Source organism: Pyrgilauda ruficollis, unplaced genomic scaffold (genome assembly GCF_017590135.1).
Source record: "Pyrgilauda ruficollis isolate IOZ18807 unplaced genomic scaffold, ASM1759013v1 scaffold73, whole genome shotgun sequence".
In the NCBI taxonomy this organism is placed as follows: Eukaryota; Metazoa; Chordata; class Aves; order Passeriformes; family Passeridae; genus Pyrgilauda; species Pyrgilauda ruficollis.
Genome location: NW_024529155.1, coordinates 3,207,288 through 3,231,602, shown reverse-complemented (window position 1 = coordinate 3,231,602; position 24,315 = coordinate 3,207,288). Strand labels below are relative to the sequence as shown.

Below are 24,315 nucleotides of genomic sequence, written 5' to 3'. Positions count from 1 at the left end.
ATCTCACTTTATTCAGAAGGTTAAACTGAATTTGAAACGAAATAACCCAGCTAAAGGCCTCCTCCCTTGCATTTTGTTTCTTCCTTCCCTCCAGGTATTCCCCACTGATAATAAACCTTGTGGAGGTTATCTGAGTCAGTCCCTAAAGGCTGAGATAACTGTAGGTAAAGGGACATTAGCTCAGCATTTCCCAGAATTAAGTGTACGTGAAATTTAAGAACTGTGAAATAATGTTTGCCACAGAGGCATTAAGTTTTTCCAGACTGAGGCCACATGAAAGCTGTATCATTTCCCCTCATGGTTAAAGCAGGAGAAGGGCATCACTCCCACAGTCTTGCCAAGAAAGGAGCTCACAGCCCCAACACTGTTCTGCCCAGGGAAGGGAGGGAGGGAGGGAGTACAAAATGTTTTTCACCTTCTTAACATTGCTGCATCTGGGTGATGCAGAAGTTTCAGCTATTTCATTAGGTAAAAAAACAACCCAAAAATGCAGACAGCTTTATGGATGTTTTCACTGGTCTGTTCAGCCAATCAAAAAAGGTACAAATTTGCTGCCTTATTGCTCTGAGTGTTACAGCACTAGTTATTTATGATTATGCCACTGTTGCATTCAGTGATGGAAATTATGTGGTAAAATCAGTTTTTAGACTTTCATGTAACTGGGTGCTCAAGGCTGTGTTTTTAATTAGGCATTCAGATAATGCAATCACCTTTTAAAAATGCCCTAAAGTCACTGCTGAGACAGTAAAAGCAGCCTAGATATTAAAAATAAAGGAAACTGAACTATGGAAAGTAGTATGGCTTTAACTGTTTCACACTAAGAAACTCAAGTTGCCCACAGATTAGAATTTTGGCAATTTACAGAGACATGGGACAAATGATACAATCTCTTAGAAACTACTCAAACTAAACTATTAAAAAACCCCCATGTTTGAGAATACTCTCCCAGAAAATCTAAGGTTTCCTAAGTGAAACTTTACTAACTTGGTTTTCAGATAATATGTAATTGTTGCAGCCTGTTCCTCTGTAATATGAGCAGTGACAAACAAAAGAGTTGGCAGAATGAAAAGCCAAGAGACTTCCTACCTTGTGATGCACAATTTCACTTTGAAATGCGCAACCAGTTACACCAGACCAAATGCAAAAGTACCTTGTGTGTTTGGTGTAGATGTTGGAATAAGGTCATCCATACAAGATGAAATTTATAAAAGACACAAAATAAGTAGTTAGTCCGCTGGTCTCCTGGATATTCTGGTGTTATGTTCCATTAAGGAAAGATACAACAATTATGGTGCCAGGGAATGTTGTTGTGTTTTGCCACAGTCACACTCAGAGGTGTGATGTTGCCTTTTTTTCCTTTCAGAGGAGAACTTTGCATAGCAGTGAAATGCAGGATTTTACTGCTAGCATTTTTGGGTCTGAAAATAGCAGCCAGGAGCCATGAATTCATGCATCAGATGGCTAAATGAGTCTTCTCATCAGTTATTTACATTTTCATTTCCTTTTTCCTGCTGTTTGTCTTTCAGGTGATGTTTTGTATGAGCTCCTTCAGCATATCCTCAAGCAAAGGAAAGCTCGTATGCTCTTCACACCCTTCTTCCACCCTGGGAACTCTATCCATGCTCAGCCAGAGGTCATATTGCACCAGAATCATGATGAAGGTAACTCTGTCTCATTCTTACAGGAGTTGCCATTACAGAGGCGAGTAGGAATTATGTCATTTTCTTGCTCCAGAGTTACTTAAATAAAGCTGCTCTCCTCTCTCTGTCTCCATAGCTTTGGAACAATCAAATGGTCTAGTGAGTCAACAAGCCCTTCTCCATTTATCTTCTATTATTTTGTTCTGTTTCCAAAGCACCTTTAAAAGCTATGTCAGATACAGATTAAAAAGCAGAGCATTTTATTGACCCTATTGATTCATTTTTCCTCACACCCAGTTAGGTAGACAAAGTTGCTTTGTGGACTTTTAGTATCCTGGAGATGCAGCTAAATGCAGTTGTTGGCAGAGCAAGGGAGGGCAGCCTCAGAGGGGAATATCCAGCTCCCAGTCACTTCAGCTGGCAGTCTGTCAGAACACCAGAGTTCCTGGCACTGAGCCCATCACATTGCTCAGCTGTTGGGCTGGTTGAGCAATTTCTGGTGTGAGAGAAGTGGGCTTCTGCAGGTTTTCTCTCATTTTTATTATCACAATTACTTGCTTAGGTCTAGTAGTGTGCTCACATACCATGACTATCAGAGGTGATGAAAAAATAATAGTTAAGTTGGTGGAATTGCATATTTGGGCTTCTTCTACTACAAAATGGAAGTGTGATTCTTTTCACTGGAAAATTGAGGTTTTAATTTCTTCTAAAATACACATACTGGAAGTACTTCTTGGATTTCTTGGGTGTATCATAGAAAAATATAAAACTTAAGCTTTTTCAGAGGTCCTTTCCACAAAAGCATCAGGCAGAACTTTTTTTTTTTCAATTAAAAATGAATTAAGTTTTCAATTTAAAAATCTAGGAAAAAGTAGTGTTACTCCTTTTTTGAGTAAACAGGAGAAGAGAATATAAGTGAGTTAGGATGTCACCCTGGTCTCTGCTAACTGGAGAAGAGGTGTGCTTATTGTATTTGATAAGAATCTATTTCAAGATTCAACATGGGATTGCAAGAGAAGATTCAGGGGTGCTGTCAGACCTGTACAAGTTGCCTGTGGCCAGTCTGCAGTAGACAGAGTCAAGTGGCACCAGCAAAACCCTGAGACTAAGCCAACAGCAGGACAGCAGCAGGTGGAAGAAGGACACTCCAAAGTGTTTCCACACAGCTGTGTAAATATTGCAGGTTAGCTGAGGTTCAGTTGGCGAGCTGTGCAAAAGCCAGTTGCCCACTGTATTCAGACCATTAGTAAAATCTTTTCCTCAAGCTTGGCCTTTACCCATGAGTGTTCCCATTCTAAATTTCAAACAGAAATACTAGCTGCTCTCTCAGACACTCCTGCATTTAACATATGGAGCAACTTTGACTAGAGAGGATTTCACAGGGATGATCAGTTGGCCTTTCTTGCGTGTCATTTAAAAAATACGTATTTTACAATCTAGTGATTAAGAAACAACTTAGATTTCTTCCTTACAATACTCTGGCTGCTGATAGCAGCACTGCTTTTCTTACAGAACTCTGTGCTATTACTTAAAACTTCTCTTTGTAATGACAAAAATTACTTCTGGTTTGCTGTGAGAGGAACTTCAAAATAAGCAAAAGAAACTTCAGCTTCCCTGCCAGAAGACAGAGCAATCAAAAAATCTCTGTGCCAAAAATTTACAGGCAGGTGAATTTGTTTATTTTGACATTACTTCTTCCTCCTGTTTCACAAAGTCACTTGGGAGAAACTATCACAATTGAGTTTTCATTTTGCCTCAGCAAAATACAACTTACTTAAAAAAGGAGAATGAATGCGAGGAGCAGAGCTTAACCCAGGCTAACTCACAGACTGTGACACTGGGGACAGATTTTACCCTGGCCCCATTTTGAGTGGTTAAACTTTACAGGTGATGTGTCTTTATTACAATCTCTCCTTACTCCAGTGATCTTTTCCATTTTCTGGCTCTTTTGCCTGTTTCCTAATGGATTATACTTATGATCCTGCTTTTAAATGCTTTCCCTCTAGTGGTTTCTTACTAGGCTTAAACAAAGGGGGTTTGGCTGTTAGAAATCAATTGACTGCAGTTCAGGATATTGGCTTGGAATGGGCTCTGTCCCTGCAGAGGGATGAGCAATGGAAAGTGAATTACCTTCATCTCCAGTGGTCCTTGTGACAGAGCTCTGAGTCACTGGATGGGATGCCATGCAGGAAGCTTACACTGCCATTCCCCGCACTTCTTCCATGGGTGAGCAGAGAATGCCAATCTTTGGGACTGTCATGCCAGCAATTGCTCACTCCCAGAGTAAGTGCAGCCCCACCCATCCCTGTATGGATAGGTCAGCAAATTTCCTGGGAGGTGGATTTCCTTTCACAGCTTTGTCTTCAAGAAAAGAATGTTGCTCACTTGGAATGAAGATCCAGAGTGAATCTAGTGCTGCCTGAAATTATATACCATATGTGCTCAACTTACAATCACCAGATGTGCCAAGGAATGAATGTGATGAGGATTTTATTCTGTTCAGGGTCATTTGTAGCAATCCTGCTTAGAGCTGAGTTGGAATTGTTTTGTGGCAGAAACTATCTTTGGCCATGAGGGGATTCTTTTGTTAAGTACTTCAAGAAAAAGATCTTGAAGGAAAGTGAACCATTAGTGTGTATCTATTTGTGGTGTTTCCTCTTCCTGCTTTTGCAAGTCTCTACTTTGTGTCCTCTCTGTCCAGGTTCAGTATCACCATGGTTTGGAAGCAGACAGGTAGGAACATCTCTGTTTGGAGTTTGTCAGAGCCACCTAATGTTTTCAGAGAGCTTGGTGAAAAGCACAGCAGGGCATTCCTTTCTACTTTAAAGTTAGTTGCTCCCTTCAGCCAAGACATTAAATAAAGAGGAGAAACAACACAATATTTTGGTCTGTATTTACAGGCCAAGAATGAGCACAGTGCATTTGAATGTACAGTGATGGGGGTGGATGGGCTGTAGAAGATAGGACACTGAGTAAAATTGGGGAGTTGATATTCTTTCTGTTGTGGCAAAGAAAGGGGACTTTAAGGTAAAACAGCCACAGAGGGTAGGTACAGTTGTAAATTTTTCCTCTTTGATCTTCATTTGGGCTATCCCACATTTGCTGGCCAGATTGTATTTAAAACTGTTTGGGTTTAAGCAAGAACAATATATAGCTGTGGAGTTTCATGTCCTCCAGCTGTTCCATTGTGAGTATCTTGAATAGCCCTACAAATGAGTTTTTCTTGTCTGGGACCACAGTGTGTTTAATAAGTATTCTAGAGCAATGTAGGTTCTGCCTAAAATTCCAGGTTTTCCTGTAGACTTTCGTGTTCTTGTACAGATGCTATGTCACTGCCTGGCACTACATTTTCTCAGGACTTGAGCTTTTCCTGTTCAGGCCTTTCCCTGGGTATGTGCTGATCCATCTCCTGATGCCTGCCTGGGTTCCAGAGCAGCAGGAGCCCTTTAGTCTTCACCTCAGCAGGGTTTTCAAATAGGCATCACTGCCTTGGCAAGAGAGCAAGAGAATCATTTTATATTCAGAGAAAATGGAGTGAACAAACAAGCAGCCTCAAATAGGCAGCTGCTTGTTTCAGTTGTTGATATGTACCCAGTTTCCTTCTCTTATCACCCAAGGCTTTCAACAAACAGCACTGAAATTTGATCTTTGTTTTTTCTGATAAAAACCTGTTAGTCACTGTAGCTCTGATGGTACTTTCCTCTTTGTCAGTAGTTTCCCAAGTCAATATTGATGGCCTTAGCTAACCTGAAAGTTTGCGCTGGCAAAAATTTTAATTTTGTGAGAGGTGTTAGTGATTTGTCTCCCTACTGCTGTTAAGCATCACAGCTGGGAAAGTGTGTTCATGCTAGAAGTCCTCCTGCTGAAGACATGTAAGTGCTTATATGGGGCAATCCATCAGAAGACACTACAGACTAAATAAAAGAAGATGAAAATGTCCTTATGAAGATGTAACGTGCTCTTAAAATTAAGGCAGGGATAAAATATCGGGTTTCATGAAGAGCTTCCTACTAGTAGGGTTTTTTAAACAACCCAGTTCATATTTCAGACTGAGTTATTCTCTACCTTGACCTAAGCCTGTACCATCTAAAATTTAATACCCAGTATTTTTCTGGAGACATTTTCCCTTTTTTTCTTTCCCTTCTACCTTAAAGTGCTCATCATGGTAGTAAGAGGAATGACACAGAAAGACATGAATGCAGGCGATAAACTTCAAATAAATTGTGCAGAAACACATCACAGCTAAATCAGAGCTTACTTTTTCACAGGTATTCAGTCAGCTCCTCAAAATGGAATTTCTCTTAGTGTGTTTCCCAAGGAACTGTTTTTACATGGTGGTGGAGGGAGATTGTTTTCACTGTTTTCATTCTGTGTAGAAATTACAACTATCTGCATGTATGCAGAACTTTACTGGGCATCTGTAGGTCACACAAATAAAAAATATTTGCAAGCTGTCAGCAGTAGATCCTGTAGCTCAATCACAATACAGACAATCTGTATTTGGGAACCTTTTTTTTCTCCACAGATAGTTTTGTGCAGAGACCTTCGAGACCCTCTGCAGAAGCAGTCCACCACAACCCCCCAACCATTGAACTGTTGCATCGCTCGCGGTCACCCATCACCAACAACCACCGTCCATCACCAGACCCCGACCAGCGGCCGCTGAAGTCCCCCATGGACAGCACGCTCCGTCACCTGTCCCCGGCCGACAGGATGCCAGGGACAAGGCACCAGCATGAGAACAGCCAGCAGGAGCCCTATCCTCTCTCAGTGTCCCCAATAGAAAACAACCACTGCCCGCCTCATTCCGAGATGCTCCAGAAGCCCTCCAGCCCTCGCCAGGAGAACACCAGGGTCATCCAGCTGATGCCCAGCCCTATCATGCATCCTTTGATACTGAACCCCAGGCACTCCGATTTCAAACCACCGAGGTTGTCTGACGATGGGCTGCACAGGGACATCAAGCCCATCAACCTGTCCCACCGAGAAGACTTAGCTTATATGAACCACATCATGGTGTCTGTCTCCCCTCCCGAGGACCACGCGATGCCAATCGGCAGGATAGCAGGTAAGGGACGTTCTGTAGGCTACACCAAAGCTGATGCTCTTCATTCATAACTAACCATGCTTCGTTTTAAGAGTTTCTTCTTTCCTTTTGCTACTCTGTGACATCAAGAGTTTACTGGCATTGTGCAAGTTTCACTACATCTGTGGCTTAGGCAGTGCAATATTAATAAATGAGTTTCATGACAGGTAAGCAGAGGTGCAGAATGACTTGCCTATGACCACAGAACGTGTAATTGCTATTGAAACATTTGCATCCTGCCACTCACTACCTCTCCACCCCCTAGCAATCCATTCATTTCCCAAGATACCTATCTCTGAAGCCTTGTTCTGCAAAGAGAGAGTTTTCCAAGAGTTCCATTCACATTAGTGTCCAGTCCTATGGAAATGAAGACACCCTCTGTCAGTGGCCTTTGAAATAATGCAGTGTCAAGCCCATTATGAAGCTGGCAGGACTAATGAAATAGCACCTCAGAGTCCTACTTCATAGCCTTTCCTGGCCTCTCACATCAGGATTGTCCCTTTTTACAGAAATGAGGTTGGCTTTGTCCCACTCAAACCACAGGCATTGTCTCACTTTTGTTATCGTAAATAACTGACATCACAGCAGCTGAATCAGGAAGCTGAGGTTACAGAAAGTGTTTCTTGTACTCCAAAGGGAACTGTAAATAGGGAGAGGGGGAAGAGGAATCCAACCACTTCAGAAATACGCTGAATGCCCCAGTAACCAATTTCTTTTGAGAGATGTAAATACACACCACACCCAGAAAGATTCCATGCAGTTGTGTCAGCAGTGACCTGATGTGATCCCCAGCTCCTGTGAGGTATTACACATGTCCACAGAGCTACAAACACCTTGTTCTTTTTTGTCCTTACATGCCTTAAATTTGTTACAGATGTGGTGCTGCCTCAGCTTTAATGAGGAAGATTTTCTGTTTTCTTAAGATTTGCCACTTTAAATTCCAAAGATACAAATCGTACTATCTAGTCAAGATCAAGCACAGCAAGGACCATGATCCTTTCACTAACAGAAAGATGAGTTACAAAAATTAATCCTTTGACTTTTTTGCGAGGCTGACATTTGTCTCTCTCCTTTTGATTTTTATTACCCACAAAATTCTCAGCAAGTTAATAAATATACTTAAAGTTATGGCAGAGAAAATACCCTATTGGTCGCATCACTGGAGATTTCCTTCCCAGAAAGTGTTGTTGGGAGATCAAGGCAGTTAGTTTTTATTTTCCAGAAGAAAACATTCTTTTAAGAATAAACCCTAGTCTTAAATAAATGTAAGAAAAAATATGGAGAGTATGTGGTGGTGTAATTTTTTTTATTTTACTCTTAGGAATTTTCCTACAGAGTTGGGAATCTTTGGTTTCTGCACGTTGTGCAGTGGGTCCAGTGACACCAGCGCCAGTAATTCCCATGTCCTTTCTATCCTTATGTTGTTTGCAGGGCAGCAGAGCCCAAGCCCTTGGAAATTTGGGCCTAACACAGTTGCTTGGCAAGTATGCGTAGCCATGAAAAATGTTATCCAAAGGCCAAACCTGCAGACTTAGGTGCTTTCACTGCAGGCCCATGTTTTGGCTGAGACAAACAAGGGTGGCATACCTGAAATAGCTGGTGAATTATTTAATGCCAGAAAAACCTGGAGTGTGTTCAAACATTTGGTTCAGATGAGGGCAGTGTTTTATGGCCCAGGGTTGGGGAATTACAGAGCTCATGGTTTGATTAGATTTCTGCTGATAAATTGGCCAATGTACTTCCATCAGTGCCCAAGTCCTTTAATTGTAAAAGCTCACATGCCTCATTTGCTGTGCAGGCGCAAGCTACTGCTTCTCTGGTTGGATTGTAATGGCCCCTGAACTGTAGAGGCATCCTCTAAAGAGCTCACAGCTAATTTAAAGGTGATAAAAACTGGATTACTACCAAGCATTTAGACAGCCCGTGCTTCATGCCTGAAGTCAACTTCACTGGAGCTGTTGAATTCAATGGCAGCATACTTAGGCCCCCTAGAAAGAAAGTAGCTTTCTACCTGATTCCCACCCATCTCTCAGCTCTTGCCAATAAGTGTTTTATTTTTTATGTCATCATAAATGTATTTTTCATCTCAGTGTCCTCACCTTTACTGCCATAGTTAGCGTGGAGGTGCTTGACCAACCATGCTTGCCACTTCAGTGTGAGAGAGACCATGAAAGGTGTGAGACATGGCTCTTAAACTGCAAATGTACATCAATGCAGATATATTCTTTAAAGGGGCTTTTTAGAAATCACTGGCATTACTTCCATTTTCTTGATGAGGATGACTGATGGGTTGGACAATGAAAAGATTTACCAATAGTCCAGTGCCAGAGCTAAGTACTCAACTGTTTACCCTGGTGAGGTGAGCCTTGACTTCCTATGGCTTAACCACTTGCATGCAGGTGATTTTCAGGGAAGATAGTGATGAGGAGCTGCTAGGGAAGCTTGGTAGGCTGCTGACTAAAACCTTAGGTTGTGCTGCAGAACATCTTCTGTTCCCAGCGCAGATGTTTTATATTGTAGAAAAATTTTCCCTGGACTTAAGACACCTAACAGCCTCATGAATCTGTTTACTTGTAGATTGAGTGTGTTTTTAAATGCAGCATGCAATTAGTTGGTGCTGAGAAAGAAAATAATGTTTTTGCTTGCTGCTATGTTCTCTTTTCAGGAGGTCAATCAATAAAGCTCTGGACTTTCTGTCAGACAAAATAATGACCTCTACTCACTGGCTGACTAATATGTCTTACCTTTTTATGTAATACCATTTTTCAAAATATTCATTTTACTGGTAAAGCATTTTCCCTTTTACAGCAAAGGATTTCAAGTTGAAGGTCTTATTATCTTTTCATCTGAGGTCATTTAACACTTTTCTAGCAAAGCTGGAGGCATAAAGTATCTTTATATTACTCAATAAGATCACATATATTATTCATTATCGGCTAGAGTTGATTTTGAAAATTGTGGTTAGCTATCTTCTCAACACAATATGCACAAGTCTTTTGCGTATCTTTGTCAGAACTGGAGGACATCATGTTGAGATGACCAAGAAGCAGGTTTACATCCCCTGTAAATACACCAGGCAAAGGATAAACTAAGTAACTCAGGCATCAGTAGTCATCTAGTTAGCAACATGTGAAAATATGAAAAATACTAAATACTCCCCTCAAAAGGGAAGTTCAGCAGAGCAGTGTAATAGAGAGTTTTCCCTACTAGAACTGCTAATTCAAAGCAGCAACACTTTTGGTAGTCAAGTCCTAACTTGGGCTCTAGCAAGCAGGTATTCTATATATGGCTTAGTTTTTTTCAGTAGTCAATCTTGGTTCCCCACAAACTATCTCCAAGGATATCTCTCCCTGTGGGGTGAAAATAGATACCTTTCTCTCTCTATCTCTCTCTCTCTTTTTTTCTTTTTTTTTCTTTTTTTTTTTTTTTTTTTTTTAACACAATTGCAGTTTAAATCAAGAGGGGCACCTCAAACTAGTCCTTCTGCAGACTGGAAATTCTACTCCCCATGAACCTCAGGCTGCAAAGGTTTTGTTATCAAGGATTTTAGGGCTTTGATACCTTGTAAAAGGTACTTCCCCAAGGTGCAAGAGGCTGTTATGGGACTATCCAACTATAACAGGGTTGGTTTCATCTTAACCTTTATCACATAAAGGTTGTCTTAGAAACATCCAGATTAAGCTAATGACATGGTGGTATTTACCTCACTTTTGATTCAGTCACTTAAAACTCACTCATACAATTCTGGATATTTCTTGTGAGGGGGAATACATTGCTGAGCAGGTCCCTGAGATTTCCAGCTCCCAATGTCTTTTTCTGTACCAGCTCTAGGACTGAAAGACTTGTTCACTAATTCACAGCATGCTGAAATCTAAAGGCAGTTGAGTCCTGTGCCTGGTGTTATCTATCGGCCTCTTATCAGCTGGGTTACCTTAGCAACAGGGCTGTATCTGACTTCATGAGCTGCTGGATTTGTTTCTTCCCCTTCAGGATTCTGAGGGAAAGCCAGGCAGTGTTTAAACTGTTTGGAGGCACATTGTCTACCACTGTATTGGTTAGGCCCATAAAGCCATTGAGTGCTGTTGGAATGAGGATAGGCAGGATACCCTGCTGAAGTCATGACAGATGGCTGCCTCCAGCCTTGCTCCTGGTTCACCTCAACCTCTCAGTGTGCCACACATCCTGAGAGTACTGGGGTGTAGCAGGAGCCCCATGGATCGTGGCAAGGTGGTAAGTGACATCTCAATAAAAACAGTCTGATGGCCGAAACCAGAAATGCAGTCCCATGGTAAGAGCACATCAGCTATGAATGACTCATGTTCTGCTGAAATCTCAGAACAGCACTTGGGATGGGTGTAGGCTCTGAGCATGGGGAGGTCTTCCAAAGGGGTTTGATTGTTTTGTGTGGGGATAGAGTTTGGAGGGGGAACAGAATCATGGATTCTCCTCTTTTGTTTGAAAAAATTACTTGTGTGGGAGGGGAAAAGACAGGAGGGGACACTGGAATACCCCTTTCACAAATACAGTGCTTTTAAAAATTGCAAATCAACTGGTGCTTTTTTCTGTTTATACTCTGGAGTTGGGCTGGAAAGCTTTTAAATTAGGATAAGAAAAAGCCGACTGAGCTGTCAGATTTGTAACAATAGACATTTAGAGTTTAAACATCAAAGGACACCAAACTTCAAACCACTGCACCTCAGCAGTGTCTCCTCACTACTTAGCTACTAGGACCAGAGCCCCAGTGCCCATGTCTGCTCCAGATGTGTCCATGGACATTTACAACTGAGTCACGTTGTAGGATAATCTTCTGGGGTTTTTTTTACTCATACACCAGCAAAATCCTTTGTGCAAATGCACCACATTAGTTTATTTTTTATAATGTGTTACAACACATTAGTTTCTTTTCCTTCTGTACAAAACAGCTGTACAGGAACAGTTTACTATCCAATGGCAGATGCTGGATGGTAGGCAGGGAGGGTGGGAAAGGAGGCAAACAATTATGTCTCTGTAGTGAAGAGGGTAAAAACCAGCATCAAAACACGACTTAGAAGTTACAGGTTTTGTAACTGATACCATTAGCCCTCAGAGAAGGGCTGGAAAAAATGAGGAAGAAGTTAATACTGGGTACTATTGAAAGGCATTTAAAGAATAATGCAGACAAGGGGCACAGACAGCCACAAAAGTAAATCCCATTTAACTAATTTGCTATCTAAGATCACTCACCTAGTGGATTGAGAGAAGGTGGTGGGTATAGTTGTTCTGCATTTTAAGGAAGGCTTTTTGTACTGCCCCTCTTAGCAGGGTCGAGTTGCATGGCTGTGGGATGAGCAGGTTCCCAGTACACTGGGTGAAGAACTGTCTAAGGGCAGGGCTCAGGGGGTTGTAGTGCATGGGGCCACATCTTGCTGGCAGTGTTCCACAGGGCTGTTCTACAGGGCTCACTTCTGGGGACAGTCCTGTTCAATGTATTTATCAGCTAGGGATCTGGATGCAGAAGTTGAATGCACCTTTAGCAATTTTACTGATGGTGCCAAAGTGGGGAGATGCTGTTGGCTCTCTTGAGGGACAAGATGCCTTGGAGAGGAGTCTGTATAGATTGGAGCATTGGATGAAATCTGACAACTCCAGCTGATAGATTCTGCACCTCTGGTGGAGCAGTGCTGGGCCAAATAGAAATGGGGAGAGAAATGTCTGGGAGCATTCCTGCACAGGGGGATCTGGGGATGCTGCTCAACACCAGGCTCAACATGAGTCAGCAGTGTGCCCTGGCAGCAGGGGGGCAAGCCACATCTGGGGTGTACCCAACACACAGCTGGTCTTCAGGACAGCACATAACATTGCTAATAGCATTGGAGCCTACCTGTGTACTCACCTCAGACCTCCAAGGCTGTCTTCTCCACTGTCATGAGTGATGAACCCAGCAGGATGTGACAGCACTGAAGTGGCTGGTGGGGCTTTGGTGACACACACTTTGGGGGGTAGCTTTGACAGGATGGTCGCAGCAGCTGAGCAATTTCAAGTTACAGACTGGCAACTTAGAGAAAGCCAGAACAGTGGTTCACTTCAGCAGTTCTAAGTGGTAGGAGTTCAGTAGCTGTTTTCCAGGGAACTGACTTTTGGGCAGCAGCTCATGCAGACAGATTGGAGCCCTGCAAGAACATGAAAATCCTGGTGTAATGCTGGCCTGTCACTTCCATTTGGATATGACAATGATAATGTCACCTTGTTTCATCACTTGCTCTTGCAGTCATGTATACTTTTACATTTCCACTACATGCCATGTCTCTTGGAGCCCCTGTGGAAAGCCAGACTGCTGGAGAGACTGAAGTGTGGATGAGAGTCAAGCCCATGGAGCTCATATTCATAGCAGTTTTCATTATAGGCATGAGAGTCTTCTTAACGTGGCATTAACAATTAATGTAATCACAAAAGTGGGCCTTCCCTGCCAATTTAACTAATGACACTCAAGCTCAAACAATGGCTCAATAGCAATAGCTTGGATAGGTGGTTGTAGATTTTCTGTGAAGTGTCTTGCTTCACAGCTGTCTCATTCTTACTGCACAGTTACAGGAGAGAATTTGCAGTCTGGGCTTGTTCAGGTCTACTCAAAAGCCAGGAGTGACCAAGCCAGAGGAAAAATGAGTAGTTTAGATTTCATTCTTCTCATTACTGTACTGTAGCACCCATTTGCATCCCATGGCTAGACAGATAAGTGGCTTCAGAGTACCCTAAGCATCCCTTGGGGTCAGCAGGATGTTACACTGTCTTTTAAGAAATTTGCCTTTTAATGGAAACAGGTCCCTTATTTTCCTTATATACTGCATGCTTCCTTCAGGCTAGAGTTGTTTCAGTAATTCAGATTTTCTTCTACAAAGCAAATTTGGATCACTTTGAATCCTCTTACTTAAACCAGGAGAGAACCCTGTTTGTTTACAGTGTTGACACTACTCTTCACTGTCTCCAGAGACAGGCCTGTTTAAGTCTGGCTTTAATACCAATCACTTACAAGCACACACATCAGTTTATGTTCATTCAAATGCAAACCATTAAACTGGTATGGCTGTTTTCCATCTCCCGTGAGGGAAGGGAAGGGAAGGGAAGGGAAGGGAAGGGAAGGGAAGGGAGTTTGGCCATGTCTCAATGTGGAGTTTTAACCCCAAGAGGGGAAGGTCACATGTCAGTTTTTGGCAAGGGACCCATCAGAAATCACCAGTTTATTGCTTATGAAGTCCCTTCAGGAGGAACCTTCTGAGAACACACCACACTTTGTCCTCCAGCCATGCTCACACCTCCCACAGTACTCTGGGCTTTCTGAGGGAGCACAGAAGTGAGATTCATAGGGAACAATCTGTGACAGACAATGATTTTCTGCACTTGAAAAAAAAACAGAAGTCTAAATCTAAGACTGAACTGTCAGAAGATAGTAGAGATTCTCACATTGTGAGATTAAAAATTATTACCCTTGTTGGGAATGCCTTTGCTGCAATTAAGTAATTCCTGCTTTTGCCAACTTTTCTAAAGTACAATTCTGAAGGTACAACATCATTCGTAATTGTTAAATTCCCATCATTAATGTGTTTGGCTGGTTTTCTGATGGCAAAAAGGTTGTGAGGTGTTCGTAAGTGTGTGTGAACAGGCAGAGATTGAATTTCTTTTCCAGTCATTGCCTTTCATGAGGAGTAAAGCTGAGGAAAAGCCACAGGAGAATCACAGACAGGTTTCTTTAGCAGGAGTCTTTTCTGCCATTGTGGTGGAGCAGAAAAAGAACAACACTTGAAGATAATACTGAAAATGCCCATTTATTTGGTGGGGATGGGGGGATGGAGCAGAAGAGGACAGGAAGAAAAAATACTGGTTTTAATACAACAGTCTTTAGCTTTCCAAGTCTTCATCTATCAAATGGTCTGTGATCCATCTATTACATATTCATTGTGATTTCAGTGCTCTTTTCTACAACTACATGGGGTATATTTTGGATCCTCCTTCCCTGTACAAGTTTTTATTGCCAAAGACAGAGCTTGGCCTCATCTTGCTGTGTTATTTTTTACAACCTCACAGTACAACTGTTAGCAGCATGACTGTCTCAGGTTTCTTCTCGCCTTCTGCCTGATCTCCCACTTAGAGTTTGGGTACAAGACAGAAGCAACATGTAACTGTTGTTTTGTGTGATCTGGCAACCTCTTTACTCAGCCCCAGCTTGAATTTACTGAGCTGAACAAACAGTTGTCTGTCAAGAGGTTTCTCCACAAAAAAACATTGGCTTCACTGTACCAGCTTACCATCCTACTTACAGCAGCAACATTCACAGAAAGAAAACTATTTTCCTTCAGTGACCTGGACATGGATTAACACACATTGATGACCAGGATGCTCCATCTCAGGACTGGTAAATGCTCCCCCAGGCCTCAGAGCCGTTTGAACCCTTAATCATAAGACATGGTTACTTTTTTCTTTTGGTTTTCTCTGCTAAAAATGAACATGTCTGGGATAGATCTTGAGGCTGGACTGCATCTCAACACAGCATAATGCTCCTGCAGCATGTCTGTTAAGGAAACTCCCCAGTCAGACCATTCCCAGGACTCTGACAGTGGCATTCCCACTTTCTGGGGACTGAAAGCCCTTCCCCAGCTCCACTGACTGTGAATTCCATCAGTTCATCATTTTGACACCATGAGCATCACCCTGTTGTCTTCACACACACTTCAGGTGTACTTAGAGAAACTAGAGTGCCAGAGAACTTCCAGGGTTTTATTCAGTAGTTTCAGTTGTGAACAGCCATTGTGCTTTACTCTGAACAAATGCAGCTGAAGCACAAATCAGTGTGTAAAATAAATGGGGCTGAGAGCTTGGGAGAACTCTTCAGCTGGTAGAAATCACAGAACCATTTAAATTAAATGATATCATGCTGGAGAGATTTTAGGCTAACCTACACAGCAAGGGGTAAGGCCTCAGCTGATGTCAGAGGGAGTATGACAACATTCCTTTGGCATCTCTTCCTGTGTGGAGCCATGTTGGGTTCCAAGGCAGTCATCAGCCAGATCAAATACTTTTTATATAATGCTCACCAGTGCAAGATGTGGGTGGGTCTCGCAAAACATTTCTGTGGTTACCGAGGGTTTTGGTAGTTACTACAGGAAGAGGGCCAGCTCTGCACCAGGGGTCTCATTTAAACAATAAAGGGCTCAGATAGAGTGTGTGCTTTAAGTAATATTTCAGTGATGGGGAATGTTATATCCTGAACAAAAGAGGTCTTTAGCATGCATATGCCTAAATTGTTAACAACATTATTTAGTCCTAGGGAGCACAGATGTGAGACCTCTCACTACTGCAACATGAAGATGACCTTGACCAAATTATGCTGGAGAAGTCATTTGTAATGGCTGGACAAATATCAAAATACTAGGAACCTAAGATCCTGTAATGTTTAATTTACAGATCATTCTGAGATGGTATTTCAATTCTAAAGAATATTTATTACTATCATGTAGCTCTTAGGAAGTATTTATATGCTGGTATTCTTTAGGTGTGTATTCAGAAGACTGTGCCTAATCAATTAATGATAACATGGTTTTTATTAGCAGGAGTGGGAAACTGCTGCCTCTTGCACATGTAGGGCAGTGCTTATGGCAGACAGTCTGAGAACCAGCTAAGTACTCTACACCTTATCACTACCTTGTACATAACTGTAAAAGTCCCTCTGGAAGCCTTAGCTGCAGGAGGAAAGTTGTAGCCATACCTCTCCATTTGAAGCTGCAGTTTGCCCTAATTCCCAGCTAATTACATAGTTCAGACTTGCTTAGTATTACAGCTGAGAAAATAGTAGGGCATGGAAGTGCCAGTGTTTAGGAGCCCTTTCCACGTTGCTGGGGCCATTCACCCACTCCACCTTCCCACTCCCAACAACATCACCTTAAAGCCTCTCAGTCCCAGCTCTATCTGCAGCTGAATCTCTGTAGCTGCATAATGTCCAAAGTTCAACCATCTGAATTCACTTTTAAAAAAAAGTTTGTGTGTGCTAGGGGGAAATGATGTTTCCCTGTGCTAGAGAGGCATAGTTGCTTTCTAAGTAAGTTTATTTTAGCCAAAAGGCAGGAAATCACAGCATGCCCAAACAATTTAGGTACCAGCCCTGACTCAAATCCCCAACTGAATCTCCCACACTTTTAAACTTGCTTGGCCTCAGCAACATCCATGTGCTTTTTGCTATTACTCACTAGCCAACACACACCCTGTGTAGAGTCTCCTTATGCAGCAGCTCCTTCAGAGGCCTTCTGACAGCCAAGGAAGAGACTGAGTCTTCATGGAGTCATTTCCACCACCCAGACTTCCCTCATACACATGATTGACATTCACAAAACAACGAGCCACGTACAAGTCCTTCTCTCCATTTCCTCTGTCCTTCCTAAAAATACACATCACACTTTTGACCTTCCTGGAGAATGCAACTTTCTGTATCATAGAATCATGGAGCATCCTGAGTTAGAAGGCACCCACAAGGATCATCAAAGTCCAAGTGCTGGCCCGGCACAAGGCAGCCCAAGAATCCCACCCTGTGCCTGAGCATGTTGTCTGTCATGTCCAGCAGTCTTTTGTGGAGGTGCCTCTTTTCCTTGCAGAGAAGCTCCTTTTAAAAGCAATTTCTAGCATCGCCTCTTGTTGGGTTTTGACCAATTTCACAGGCTTGCAGATGGGTTCTATTATAATCCAAGCTCTAAGAGTTACCAGGTAGCCTCAACTCACTGTCTCTAGTGTCCTGTTAAAGATGGTCTCTACTGGTAGATTATTTAATTAGTGATCCTCTGTCAGTCAGGGAGAACCCTTCAGACCTCGTATTTTTTACTGTGCAATCTATGGAGAAGGATATGTAGGGCAACCATCTGTGGTTAAAAACAAACAAAAAACCCTTGAGTGCCTGTGCTCAAGTTCCTGAAGGGGTCCCAAGTGAAACTAGAAGAAGGCAAGCTGCTTTAGGTCCTGTGGAAGCAGAGCTCATACATAGCTAACGTGTGCTGCAAAGCATCATCTGCTCCAAGATAACTAACTGTGTGCTTGGAGTTCTCAGCTCTGGGGAGAAGAAATGCAGTGAGCGTGAATCTTTTCTACTGCTTTTTAATGCTTTTTATTTCCTATTTGCAGTGGCTTGAGACACAGTTACCACAGTTGCCTTGATGCTCAGTAAATTACTGTAACTGAGTCATATATCTACATTTGCTGATAGACGCCCATATGGTTTGAAATCAAGTTTTTAAGTGGTTTTAGGAACCAAGCAGAGTTTTCAAGGATTTTCAGTTTTATTGTTGAAGCAAACAGCAGTCTCAGATACTTGGGTGGTTGGGGTTTTTTGCAAATTCCACCAGCGTACTAAATACCTCTGCAAGTCTGAGCAGCTCAGTCAGTTGAGAATATGGGATGGGTCCCTTGATCACTTATGATTTTTCTTGTGAAGATTTCAAGATGCAGCTCTGTTTCTCTCATTTGAGGTATATTTATATTCAAGCTTTGCCTGAATCCATCCTAAAAACTAAGTGAACAATAAAAAAAACAAATCTGGAGTTGAACCCTACCTCTTCTTAGCATCTGAGGCTCTCTTTGTTTCCACCTAGACATCTCAGGTTGATTTTTTTGTGTGCTTCTTTGGTTTTGTGCAGAAGGGGGCCCAGGGTGTGTGTTTGAATGTGAGAGAGAGAGATTAAAAATAACATTGCCTATTGCAAATTATGAGGTGAAAGTAAAGGGGAGTGTAAATCATATCTCTGCAGAACTGTAAATATGATCTGTAACGTGCTGTAATTGGAGGTTGTCTGCCCTGGGTTGAACATTCAAGAATATGACAAAGCCTGACATTGACTAGTTTCTTCGGGAGCACCATCCCTCCAGCTGACTCCAAGGATTCTTGCACTAAAAAAGACATTTTCTGTATACTTCTTGCATTGAAAAACTTCTGGAATGAATTGCATGCGTGTCAAATAACCATTTAAGCAGGGCCTTACTACCCTTTTATCTGAAAACCTCCCACAGTATTAAAAGACACAAAGCAGAAGAGCAATATAATCTCCCTTGTCTTGAATCATAAATGAAGTCTAGAAAATAAGCTTTTTTCTTATGTGTGTGTGTGTGTGTGTGTGTGTGTGTGTGTGTGCAAAAACAGTGACAGAAAGGCAATTGTAAGAATTGTGTTTTGAGAATTTGTGAGAGGGGGGATGACATAAATTTAAGCGGTAGAATTCAACTTCAGTTTTCAGACCTCTCACTTAGTCCAGGGAAACTTACCCAGGTTTTATTTTTTAAATTAACACTAGAAAAATCTCAAATGGGGATGAACATTTTTCTGGGGAAAATGTTTTTCTATGAGAAAGTTAATGAAAAGAAGGTTTTTCCAACCAAAAAGTCTTGTCTCTTGCCTTTCACATTTCTCCTCTTGTGGATGTCAGGGATGAGGTGACCATCGGGGTAGGTTTCAGCTAGAATGGGAACCTGTGATTTTTGCCAAGATGCCATCTCTTGAAAACAAAATGCTTTATTCTTTGTAGGACTGGCAGGGAGAGACTGAAGCAAGGGCACTGGCAAACTAAACTCTGCTTTTAGAGACAGTACTGGTGTCAGCGATACTCTTTGCACTTTGGAAGTGGAAAAATAACTTTAAAATCTCTATCCATTTCAGGTGTGCTCTCTAAATGTGTTATTCATATCCTGTCTCAAAAATTATTTTATATTCCCATGTCATCATGCCCATTATAACACATGCCAGCCCCAGACAGACCGACAGGAATAGAAAGGACAGGCTGACAAGAATCCATGTTAGCATTTAGAAGCTGGAACTCTTTGGTTGCCAGCCCTTGAACAACTCTAACAAGCCATTTCTCAGAGGCTGGTATTGCTTTCAAAGTAAAATGCAGCCCCACAGTCACCTCAGAAACCTGGAGAGCTGAGCTGTGAAAACCCTGTTGTTTCTGACAGCAGCAGTATCCCAGCTCTGTACAATTAACATCCCATATTCCCAGTTATTCTGTGCTGCACACACACATTGCAAACAGGAAGTAGGAGCAGCTCAGTTCTTGGCTTCCTCAGTCTCAAGAGACTGCCATGAAACTGAAAAACACTAAACTAAAACTTAAGTGTCTGTTAGACCTTTAATTAGCGACCTAAGGAGTGTTTGCCAAGAGGAAATTTGAATTCAATTATCCAAACAGAAAGTATTTAACCTCTCAATAGCACTCAAGTAATTATAATACTTAGGTGTTGTTTCTTTTCAGGAACCTTAAAAAGTAAAACAAAAAATGAAATTGAAAATGGGAGAAGCTGTCAGTTTTATATCACATGGAGTCTACAAAGGAAATCTGTAATATTGCCCATGCTTTAGACTCACATGTTAGCACAGAAAGGGGCAGCCTCAAGCAGGGAGAGCAGGTTGCAGGATTGTGATTTCTCCACTAAAACAGCCAGCAACAGCATCAGGGCCAGTAGGGTGAGTTTTATGTGCTTCACTACAACCATAAACACACAACTAAGATCAGCAGGTCACCTCACACAGCTTTTGATGAGATGGAGATGCTCTGTGTCAGGAGAACTGGGATGCATCAGAAGAGGCTGTATATTCTAGTCCATTTTGCAAACATTCCTCAATACCAGCCAAGCCATTTTCATTTCAGGTTGCAGCAGCTGTTTCAGCCCTGATCCCAACTGTCCTTTCACTATACATCCATCCACCCAAAATCTTCCCAGATTTAATCAGAAGAAAAAATAATTATTTTCTTGTGTCTCTCTTCACAGACTGTAGGTTGCTTTGGGATTATGTTTATCAGCTGCTTTCTGACAGCCGGTACGAAAATTTCATCCGATGGGAAGATAAGGAATCCAAAATATTTCGGATAGTGGATCCCAATGGGCTGGCCCGTCTGTGGGGAAACCACAAGGTAAGGAAGCAATGCAATCTTCCTCCTGCAGCACTTTGCCTCTTGTAGCATTACAGGATTCAGTTATAAGTAGGGGGAAAGAAGAAAAGATGGCATATAGATTACTACTGGAAAACTGTAATTTTTTATTCTATGTACATTAGAAATACAAAGCATCCATCCTGAAGCACTAAAACCTATTCTTCAACTTGTCGGTTTGGTTTAAAGGCCTTTAGTTATAAAGGCCTGTAATTATAAAACTATAAGGAGTGCAAGAATTAACAGTCCTTCTCTCTCAAGGCATCTTACTTCTTCTCGAAACCTGATGCTGAGGATATTCTGGTGAGATGCAGTTTACAAGGAACTCTGCACTACAGAGCAGGAGCTTTCTGTGTTCCTGTCTGCAGCAGCTCCCAGATTCTACACACTGCCCTGACACCAAATGCTGCTGGATTATGTATTTCCTTCTAAGAGGGCAGGTCCTGGTTTGTTCCCTGGAAAGCCATTACTGATTTTTATAGTTTGGAGCTGAGTTATGTATAGATATTTCTGTATATGTTTATAAGTCTATTCATATGGATGTATGAATAGTCAGCATGGATTTACAAAAGGGAAATCATGCTTGACCACTGTGATATCCATCTACAACAAAATTATTGGCTCAGTGGATTCAGGGATAATGGTGAATATAGCTTATCTTGATTTTTAGAAAGGCTTTTGGAACTGTCTCATAACAGCTTCAAAGACAGACTAATTAATGACGTAGACAAGAATACAGTGAGGTAGATTGAAAACTGGCTGATCTGGGCTGCAAAGATGGTGATCAATGGCACAAAATCCAGTGACTAGTCATTTTACCCCAGAGATTGATTCTGGGGTCAGTACTGTATGTCCCTTAATGATCTGGATGATGGGACAGATTCTCAGACAACACAAAACTGGGAGGAGTAGCTGACACACCACAGGGTTGTGCTGTCATCTGCATGGTTCTGAACATGCTGGAGCTATGGGCTAATGAGAATTTTGTGAAACTTACCAACCTGCGCATTAATTATTGGGCCATGCCATCAGGTCTCATGCCGAGTGTCTAAAACTCCTTCAGACCATTGGCCACTTGAGCAACACAGTGGCCTTTCAGCATATAAGAAATGGAAGAAGCACAAACAGTATTTCAGGGAGGTTCCCAATGAGGAGTCTAGTCATTTTTTGCAGGGAAAACTTTGTCCCTGTTAGTGTTTCATTGCTGCAGGAGTTCTTGATGTGGCCTCCCATTGCAGAATTATTGTAGTCAGGGCAAGCAGAGAGGGTTCTGCTCTTACTGGGTGTTTTGGGCAGGTGGATCAGTCTCCTTTGGTGAAGCCAAACTGCTGACATGGAGACTCCCAGAACAAAAATGTGCTTCTGCTGTTTCAGCATTTCTTGCCCATGGCAAGGTGGCTGCTTTACCCTCGTGCACACACAGCTTTGGCAGCAGAGTTGTCTCTCTGCTGGTGTCTGCCAGACAGCAGCCACTGCTCCTTCGTGTAGACATAGCCTAAGGGGCTGATCCTGCTCTTCCAAGTCACTAATTTGGGGGCTGCCCACGTACAGCTCTGCTGCCAGTGCCTGTCACTTCTTCCTTGTGACACTCAGCTTCAGCAGAGCCATCTCCTCTGAGGGCTTAGGAAGGTTTTAATGAATCATCTCACACTTCAGTATACCTCAGTGCTCTGGCCACAGCCTTTGGGGCCAGCAGCTCCCAGAATGAAGGGGAGGATCTGTCACAGAAGCAGATGTACAACCCACCTGCTTTCTTGGTTTACACCTGTGTAACAAGAGGACAAACAGGCTATCAGTGCCCACAGTGCTCTGTGAGCATTAACTAGTTAATGCAGGGGAATCCCAGAGGAGCAGTGCTCCAAGCAGGGATTGCTGACAGATTCAGCCTATTAGCCACTACACCCAGGCTTTTATAAAAGGTGTTTAAGAACAGGCCTGTCACATCCCACTTGGCATGAGCATCCCCCTCCACCTAATGTCTCCTCTTGTAGTTAATTAAGTCTTTTGTTATCTGTGTTCCAAGAAACTGTAGAAAAGCCTTGCTTGGAATTATTGTTAAACTCCTTGCTTGAATTGCCCTGTGTGGAAAGAGACCCACAAAACTTAGATCATGAGGGCTGTGGGGACAGAATGGGCCTGCAAACAGCAAAAAATGGTACATGTAATTCTTGGACTGTCTTGGTTACTTTAGGCAGCTCTGGTAGTTCTGCAAGTCATTTTGGGGCTTAGGAAGGTTTTAATGAATCATCTCACCACTTCTTTTTCTTTTTTCTTTTGAAAAAAACAGAACAGAACAAATATGACTTATGAGAAAATGTCCAGAGCCCTACGCCACTACTACAAACTAAATATTATCCGGAAGGAGCCAGGACAAAGGCTTTTGTTCAGGTAATTTTCTTTCTTTGCCTTTTCTTTCTATGGAAAGTTAGTTTTTGAGGATGGAAGATGGAGTTGTGTGTGGGATACCTCACTGCCACAGTTATAACACAGGTGAACATGGCCATACATTTGCAAAAGCTGTATAGAGCAGTGCTTCCCAGCTTTTAAGGCAGCCACGTCAATTTACAAAAAACACAGGCCTGTCTCAATGATCAGTGGAGACAATAGAAGTCTTTTCACTGCTTTGTGCAGGCTGTGCCATTGTTTAAGACCTTTGATAAATGGGTTCAGTCAAACTGCTGGAAGACCTGCTCCAAATGGACTTCTCAAACACAGCTGCCTGTGAAAGCTGAGCAGGGATCAGACATTTCCTCAAAGGCATCACAGAAGAGAAGCACTCAATGACCACATCTTTGGTGCTGCCTTGAAGGAAGAGAGGGAGCTGCAAGAACTGTTCATAAAACCCAGCACAGCTGATTGGATGGTACAGCCAAGAATTTAGGAAATAGAGCCTGAAACAGCATTAAAGCAGGGAGCTACTTGTACAAACTTGAGTGCAGATGGCACAGAGTGAGAGCACTCCACTCCTCTTCAGACAACACCAGCAAATCCTAGTGCATGTCTGACCCTCAGAGCACTGAACTCAGACCAAAGACTGCTTTGCTGTCAGTAGCCTGGATCTAACAGTGTGTTTGGACATGATAACAATAGGAAGGCAGTCTTGGAATTTGTTTTCTTAAATAGCTAACAGAACTGCATTAGCACTCAAACGCTCTTCAGCTGGAAAAGGGTTCTCTGGAATGACTTGTTTATGTCAGCTCTTAGAAGGAAACATAGATGCAGGAAGGAGAGTGAAGGAAAAATCAAGTGTTCAAGGGCAAAATCAAGTGTTCAGTAGTAAATTTTTTTCTGGTGGAAAGTTAAAACAAGGTTGCTCCATCAGTACCAAGGGTACCTGTATCTCTGTGGCCTTGTGTGAAGACTGCATTGCCCTGGGGGAATTCCTGATGCTGAATATGGAATGTGCTTCTCTTGAAGCCTTCCTTTCAATGGGGGCATCCACAAAACGGGAGTCCATCTCTTCTCAACCAGGCTGCCTGTTTTCTCAAAACTATTTTAACTTAATGCCCTTGGAGACATCAGTTGCTCTGTCAGACTTGGCCAATTTGACCAACAGATTCAAAGGTCACCAGAGAGCATAAAGCATGAGCTATATAAACTTCATTTCCTTTGGAAACTGGGAAAAAAAAAACCCAGCAAAACATTTCTTTGCACAATT

The 24,315-nt window shown here is 42.3% G+C and overlaps 1 protein-coding gene across 3 annotated transcripts in view; it reads left to right on the top strand.

The window, feature by feature from the left end:
• ETV6 (ETS variant transcription factor 6) overlaps positions 1–24,315 on the top strand; it is a 127,117-nt gene that overhangs the window by 96,826 nt on the left and 5,976 nt on the right. For all 3 annotated transcript variants that reach the window (XM_041485952.1, XM_041485951.1, XM_041485953.1), the window contains 4 exons: positions 1,527–1,661; positions 6,166–6,708; positions 20,497–20,639; positions 22,945–23,045. In XM_041485952.1, coding sequence (XP_041341886.1) covers positions 1,527–1,661; positions 6,166–6,708; positions 20,497–20,639; positions 22,945–23,045 — 922 coding nt within the window. The remainder of the gene's footprint in view (positions 1–1,526; positions 1,662–6,165; positions 6,709–20,496; positions 20,640–22,944; positions 23,046–24,315) is intronic.